Source organism: Odocoileus virginianus, unplaced genomic scaffold (genome assembly GCF_023699985.2).
Source record: "Odocoileus virginianus isolate 20LAN1187 ecotype Illinois unplaced genomic scaffold, Ovbor_1.2 Unplaced_Contig_243, whole genome shotgun sequence".
Taxonomy (NCBI): Eukaryota; Metazoa; Chordata; class Mammalia; order Artiodactyla; family Cervidae; genus Odocoileus; species Odocoileus virginianus.
The window spans coordinates 1-7,977 of record NW_027224560.1 but is presented as its reverse complement, the minus strand read 5'-3'; the positions used below and the strand labels follow the sequence as shown (position 1 = coordinate 7,977).

General features: G+C 47.6%; 1 protein-coding gene across 1 annotated transcript; it reads left to right on the top strand.

The window, feature by feature from the left end:
* Positions 1 to 847: 847 nt before the first annotated feature.
* LOC110131035 (oviduct-specific glycoprotein) lies at positions 848 to 7,262 on the top strand (the record flags this gene model as incomplete). The annotated part of the gene is made up of 7 exons (XM_070464742.1): positions 848 to 1,106; positions 2,050 to 2,106; positions 2,982 to 3,147; positions 3,727 to 3,851; positions 5,104 to 5,212; positions 5,312 to 5,497; positions 7,146 to 7,262. Coding segments are annotated over exons 1-7 (840 nt in total), but the record flags the coding sequence as incomplete, so codon positions are not given.
* Between the last annotated feature and the right edge of the window lie 715 nt (positions 7,263 to 7,977).

The following is a 7,977-nucleotide window of genomic DNA, read 5'->3' as shown; positions in this document are numbered from 1 at the left end:
AGTTCAGAAGGTGCTGGGCTTCATCAACTTGTTGTCTCTGTGGTACCCAAGGAGCATCCTGGGCCTCAGGGGCCTGAATTAGGTGGAGGTGGACAGGACAGAGTGAAAGGAGAAGTGATCAGAGCAGTGGTTCTCACCAGCTGCACATTAAGTACTTTTATGCCTGGCCTCCACTTCAGACCCATTGATCAGAATGTCTGTGGGAGGAGCCAGGATATCACTGTGTTTAAATTATCTTCCAAGGTTGAGAAGCACTGGCCTGGAATCTTTGCTGGGACTTCTCAGTGTCATGGTTGTCCCAAAGCCTGTGTGTCTACATATAGAGTATATTGGAGTGGAAAGGAGCTTAGATAGATCTGGCTTCACCTGCTCAGTGAAGAGAAGAGGAAGGAGGGAAGGGTGTGCATGTCTGCATTTGTGGGACCTGGAGGGTGAGCTGGGATGTGCGTGTGAATCTGTGTGTATTTCTTCCTTTGTCTCCTGCAGGGCTGCTCCTTGTGCTGAAACACCATGATGGTGAGGAAACTGTGGTCCTCTCCAGAGTCGGGGAGAGTGTCCACTGAGAACTGCTTCAAGTCCAGTGTCCCCTATGCCCGCCCTGGCACTGTGTCGGGGATCATTGACCCAGTGCAGATCAGCAGCAAATTCTCAGTCACTGCTGGGTCTTCTCTGTGCTGGGATCCAGACTCTCGGATCCATTCTGACCAGGCTTTCACGAGGCGTTCTTTCCCCAGGGGACCCCGACAGTGAGGGAGGGACCTCCCCTCAGTGTAGCTTTGGGGGGGATGTGTTTGGTGGGGGTTACAGTGGACCGGCCTCTAGAGAAGTGTCCACACTGCTGTGGATGCTGAGCTCCATCTCCACTTGGTTCCTACCAATAATGCCTGCTGTCCCCTGCCAGGTGCTGCCCACAAGCTGGTGTGTTATTTCACCAACTGGGCATTCAGTCGGCCCGGCCCTGCCTCGATCCTGCCCCGGGATCTGGACCCCTTTCTCTGCACCCACCTGGTATTTGCCTTTGCCTCGATGAAAAACAATCAGATTGTTCCTAAGGATCCCCAGGATGAGAAAATCCTCTACCCAGAGTTCAACAAGCTCAAGCAGAGGTGTGTTCACTGCGTCTGTGGGGGTTGGATTTTACAGCTAAAGGGGAGTAAAGCCTTTTCTTCTGTTAGCCGTCACCTTTCCTCTGATCCTGTGTCCCTCCTCCTGTCAAGGGCTCTCTGTAGTGTCCCTGCTCTGGGAGCTCCCCGTTGATCAGCACTCTGAGCTCATCCTTGCCTCCCTGCCCTTGTGGCTGCTGTGCCCCTGCCTAGATCATGCTCCTCTCTCTTCTCTGCCTTGCACCCCCAACTCACCCTTCAAGCCCAGTGCTCAGGATTCTAGTTTCAAGTGCTTTGGAGAGAGCTGCATGTCACACAAGCTTCACAAATGCTAGTGTTTCATTACCATTTGTCACCTGCAAGTGAGCCCCAAGGGAAGGGCTGGTGTCTATGATCTTTGTACACCAGTGGCTGGGTCAGTGCCCAGCAGAGAGCTGGTGTTCAGTGTTCTCTCCCCAGCCCTCCTGGGACGTCCTCCCCGGGGGAGTCTGTCGCTGCACGCTTGGTTGTAGAAGGGCAGAGAAAATCCATGTCACTAGAGCACAGCCTCCGGAGAGGAGAGCAGGGAGCCTGTCCATCTGTTCACTGCTGTTTCAAGCACCTAAAGCAGTCAGAGGCATGTATTCATTGCTCAATAAATGTTTGTTGACCAAAAAAGTGAGTGAAGAGAAAATTTAGGCTGCCTTGTCTTTTTCTTTTTCTGGGAATGTCATGAGAGTGGGGAGTTTGGGGGGCTTAGACAGCCTGGGATCCTGGGTGTGATGATCTATATGTGGACTGGTTGTTGTCTCTCTTATCCTTCTTCCCTGTCTTGGGCTCCGCTCCTTTCTTCCTTAGGTTACTCCATTTCCCCCTTCCCCTCCCCCTCCTCCCATCCCCACTACTTCCCACTGTTCCCCAAATGACTGATGAGAACCCAGCTCACCGACTCTGTCCCTCATCACAGGAACAGGGGGCTGAAAACACTGCTGTCCATCGGGGGGTGGAACTTCGGCACCTCGAGGTGAGTCTGTGCTGTCAAGTCTTCTCTCTGGGGTGGGGTTGAGGTGATGGATGGGTCAGGGGAGCAGGCCAGCTTTACACTCATTATCTCATGCTTGCTAGGGGAAAGGATTACAAAGTGGCTGTTTGCATCCCAAATTTGTAGGAAAAAAGGACGAATGAAAGCTTTGGTAACTTACTGTATTTCACCAAGGTGTTCCTGAGAGATGATCAGCTAGGGATGATGATCAGGTAATGGATCCAAGCCTGCCAAAGTCTGAATCTGGTTAATCATTGCATGTAGGACTAGCCCCAAGTTACTTAAAGTTCAGCTTTACTTTAAGAAAAGTACAAGAAGAAATGTAAAGTGGCTAAAGTTTTTCCAGTGTCTAAAGGTTTTCCAATAGTGTCTCCACTATGGAAGAGAAAATACTAGAAAAAATGGAGAACAGTCAAACAGCTAATAAACAGAATAGCAAAGACTCTAGAATCCCTGGTCAGAGTCTGGCCCTTTTGTGCCATGTTATGGGGCCCATTAGCTCAGAGATCTTTTGGGAAATGCTGGCCCTTTTCTCACGTTCCCTCCCCTTATCTATTCAGACAAAGAGTCAGTCCCGGGCCAGGAGGGACCATTTCAAAGGCAGAGCTGTTCTGAGCCACTGTCTCCACCCCAGGCTGAGTGTTGCTTACATCTGGCAGGGGCAGGTGTGGTTTGCAAAAACTTCCTGGAGCCTCAAGTCCAGGGCTGGGAGGGGGCTTAAGAAGGTTTGAGAGTTTCAAAGCTCTGACTTCCTTTCCTCAGTCACATATGAACCAAAGATCCTTGCAGGGGAATGGTTGGTGGGGAGCACAGTTATGCAGAAAGCACTCCTGGCTTCAACCCCAGTTCACCTGCAGGTTTACCACGATGCTGTCCACATTTTCCAACCGGGAAAGGTTTGTCAATTCAGTGATCGCCCTCCTGAGGACACATGGCTTCGATGGTCTGGACCTCTTCTTCTTGTACCCTGGACTCAGAGGCAGCCCCGCACGTGACCGCTGGACCTTTGTCTCCTTACTTGAAGTAAGGCCAGCTTTGTTGTTGTTGTTCAGTGGCTAAATTGTGTGTGGCTCTTTTGCCACCCCATGGAGTTGCAGGCTTCCCTGTCCTTCATGATGAAAAGGCCAGTGTGGCAGCTCCTGAATCCAAAAGGGATTCTGTTTTGACCATGTCTGGGCTCCAGGCACAGGGGGAGCCTAAGGCCAGGGGCAGGGCAGGAGAGGGGTCACAGAAGGTTCCTTCACTGCTGTCACCTGCAGGTGTGGACAGAGGGCTGCTGAGCAGGGGCCCTGTGGAGGCCTTTCCCTCTGTCACCCCTGGCCCCAGCCCTCCAGCCTGAGTGACACTTTCTCCATGCATCTCCTGGCCTCTCTCAGGCAGGCTGTCTGAACTCTGCTCCTGGGCCTGCAGCCAGCCCTCTGCTCAATGCCTTAGCACACTGGTTCATGTTCCCTTTCTCAGGAAGCTGTGGGCAGGGCCTGTGTCTGACTCTCCTGGCTCCAGGGGCTCTGTTATTACAGAAGATTGTTTCCCGGATGACTCCTGCTTTCCCCGACTCGACTCTGCTTTGTCCATTTCTCTCACCTGCCTCTCTCTTCCCAGGAGCTCCTGCAGGCCTTCAAGAATGAGGCACGGCTCACCATGCGCCCAAGGCTGCTGCTGTCCGCTGCCGTCTCTGGGGACCCCCATGTCATCCAGAAAGCATATGATGCACGCCTTCTGGGCAGGTGAGTGGGTGCTCATTTGGTGTTGGTGGGGGGGGCGGTGCATTGGAGGAAAGAAGGCATCTTGGGCTCAGAACCCAGAGGTGCCCAGCACTGTCCTAGAGCTTTGACTTCCTGCCCTGCTGTGAGAACACCAGTGGGAAGTAGGCTAAGCATGAATGTACGTTGGGACAAGGATTATTCCTTATAGCCCGGACTTTCCTGAGGAGATCACAGGGGAGTGATGGAGCACCAGACCACACCACAGCATCCCTTTGGGTAGATATCCATAACTGGGCCTCAAGGAGCAAACCCAGGGGCCTGACCTCTGTTCTTCTGGAGTCCCCTGTGGATGTGCACTGGGTGCCAGAGGGCTGGTATCAGAGACATTTGTGAATTACCAACTACTGCCTCTGAAACAAAAATAGGAATTCCCAGTCAGGGTCCATTTTCAGAGCAGAAGTCTTCATGCCAAAGTCACAAAACCAGATGGAGGGAACTCATATCTCTCTGGACATGCCAGTTCTGGACTAATTCTATCAAAGTTCAAGAATCAAGTGTTTCCTGATGTTAAAAATGAGGCAGATGCAACATACAAGAGATGATGCTATGGCTGTGTGTGATGACACTTCGGGACAGTGGGTTCAGTGCGTCAGGAGAGGTGAGAGACCCAGTGGGCTGAGTTGGCTAGTGTTGGTCTCATAGTCAGGCAGGATAGAGGACTCCACCTTCACCCAGCTGGGTCACCTTAGACAAATTAGGTAACTGCATGAGTTTCAGTTTTTTCATTTTAAAATGGAGACTATTATGGTAATTGGGACATTAACCAGATTAAAATTAAATTAGATAATCCATGCTAACCTCTACACAGTGACTTGGTAAGGCTCAATTACACTTCGCCATCTGGAAAGCTTTCTGGAAGAGAGTGGTTTCACTGGCTCCTTGAACAGTTGAAAGATGGATGTACTTTTATGCTGTCTGATTACACATGTCATTTATGCAGACCTCTGCTACACTTGTATCAGCCCGAATGCCTTTGTGTCCTGGTCTGATCCCATCCACTCCCTTGGATACTCTCCAGAGAGCATAGGTCCTGACACACCGCTGTTCCTCACCAGCTGTGTGTTCCAGGGCAGCCTCTCACTTGCGGGGCACAGTTCAGGCAGTCCCCATGGGCAAAGATGGCAGAGGTGTTGGGTAGCTGATGTTTAGCTAGTTGGTGCTGTGAAAGTCTAGCTAGCATGATCTTCACACTTCCTCTTCCTGCCCCTTACAGACTCTTGGATTTCATCAGCGTCTTGTCTTACGACTTACATGGAAGCTGGGAAAAGGTCACAGGACACAATAGCCCTCTGTTCTCTCTGCCTGGAGACCCCAAATCTTCGGTAAGAAAAGGAAAGCTGTCAGGCAGCCCAGGCACGCATCCCCGAGCCAGGCCAGTGGCTCTTGGTAACAAGGAGGGGTTGTGTTCTTCCTCCCTGCAGGCATATGCCATGAATTACTGGCGACAGCTTGGGGCGCCCCCTGAGAAGCTCCTCATGGGGCTCCCCACCTATGGACGTACTTTTCACCTCCTCAGAGCCTCTCAGAATGAGCTGAGGGCAGAAGCTGTGGGACCAGCATCTCCAGGGAAGTACACCAAGCAAGCTGGCTTCTTGGCTTATTATGAGGTGACGGGAACGGGAACCTCTGTCTGTGAGTTAGGGCTCCCCAACCTGAGCCCAGGGCCAAAGCAGGGACAAGGGACCAAGGCAAGACTGAGGGCTAGAGACAGGACAAGGAGATGGTTTGCTGCGGTAAGGGACATCCACTCTCTGGGATACTCTCATTTCTTTTGGGAAAGTTATTTGAGTCCTTTGTAAGAAGTGAGGGACTGGGTGGAGTCTGAATGGAGGGGGACAGATATTTCACTCCTTAGAAAATTTTTAAATAATATTTAAGTCAATCCTGAATTACTATGTGGCCTAAATAAACCTAATTAATATTTGCAAGATATACATTTTTTTTTCAAAAGTTCAAATATTTTCAAAAATAAGAGAATAGTATAGCATTCTCTCAATCCCTGAAAGAGCCATGGACCCAAGGCAGATATTTCACCCCTTAGAAGTTTCTTCAATGACAGTGAAGTCAATCCTCACTTACTATATGTCCTAAATAAACATAATTAATATTTATCATATGTATATAATCAGACACATGCAAAAATAAAAGAATGGGATAACATCCTCTCACTCCCTGATGCCCAAATGCCTTTCACCCAGCTTCAGTCATTAACCGCTCATGGCCAGTATTGCTTTTTCTCTGCTCCTGACTCCTTCCTTCTCACTAGTCAATTATTTTGAGACAGTTCTAAGACATCCCCCATCACAGATTCTTTATCCTCTACCTTGATTTCATGCCCAAATCCTCATCTCAACAAAGCTTGCTGTTGAGTGGGGGAAAGAGACATGGATCCAAGGGAATGTGGAACACAAGAAAAGACAGCAAGAGGCTCCAGGTGCATGACTGTAGGGTGTGGTGTTGGTGGATTTTGAGCAGAACTATGAAGCACAGTAGAATCCTGATGGGTGGGAAGGACCTCCTAGGCAAAGAGCAGCAGGCACCAGAGGGAGAGTTGCATCTTTGCCTGAGGTGGTAATGGAGATGCTGGTGTCTCTCCAATCTCTGCACTGTGCTGGCTCCCAGAGATGTTTCCCTGCTAATCCATTGAAGCATGATTATGAGTGATGACATAGTCAAGGGAGTGTAATGTTAAAGAGATTTTGATAACACCTTTAATGAACAAAAAAATAATAACTTCCGTATTAGCTTCTGCAGCCCAAATGGAACATTTCTATATCTTTGCAGCATACCATCTCCAGCACAGTGTTGGGCACCCAATCTACAGTCAGTGGTTTTTTGATGTAATACCCTAGTTCTCCTTGCCTTCCAGGTCTTTACATTTATTATAGATTCAAAAGTTAGCTTGATAAATACCTGGATGAATCAGTTTATATTGGTTTAATGAACAAAGGAGATACTTGTTTATGAAAAGTCTTTGAGAAAGGTACAGGTTTGGTCTAGACTCAGGTTTGTTATGTAGTAGTTTGGTATTGACATTATTTACCAAACCCTAGTTTGATTTCTTAAAGGCTGCCACTCACTCCTTTGTTCTCTACCTGTTTATCCATCATGGATATTAGAGAGAGGAATAAGCAATAGTAAGAATTTATCCAAAATAGAAAGGAAGTCTTTACCTCTGGGTGTGAGCAGTTTGTCTGTTGGTGCTTCTCTTCATGGTATGCCACACAACTGACCACTGTTCTGATGCTCCTGCAGATTTGTTCCTTCATTGAGGGAATGAATAAACGCTGGATTGATGATCAGTATGTACCATATGCCTTCAAGGGGAAAGAGTGGGTTGGTTATGATGATGCCATCAGCTTTAGTTACAAGGTGAGAACTTGGTCCTTTATTGATCCAACATAGTTTCCCTCTGGCTTCTATGAGGCCCTTGTGTGTACAGTGTGTGTGTGTGTGTGTGTCTGTGGGTGCACTCATCTGCGCGTGCATGTATGTGCCTATAAAACTGACAAGTTAACTTGTTAGCCTAAAAGTAGAAAAAAAATGTCAGAATGTTCACAGTTTCCAACTTAGCAATAATTGGTTCCTCCTTATTTTACGTTTGGGGAAATTAAACCCCAGAAAGAAGCAATTGATTTGGTCAAGTCATGTAGTTATTTGCAAATGACAGACTATCTTTTCCATCAGCCTTACAAGAGAACTCTGGCAAAGTAATGACAAAATCTGGATTTAACGCTAAACAACTTCCATTTAGTTATATCTGAGGTTTTAATAATCATGGATAAAATGCTTCATTTTCTTTTATGTGTAAAAGATATGATATTATCTGCTCTATTCCTCTTTTATGGCATCACTATGGCATAAGATATGTTGAAATGATTTTTAAAAAATAAAGCAATATCTCCAATTTAATATGATGATAAGGGTGATTAGCAGGCTGGGGATCCAGACAATATTTAATGTTTATGAACATGTACTATGTGCAAAATATTGCTCCAAATATCTTGCATGTATGAATTTAAAAAATCTTTTTAAAATTATGGTAAGATATACATAACATAAAATTCACTCTTTTATTCATTTTTTT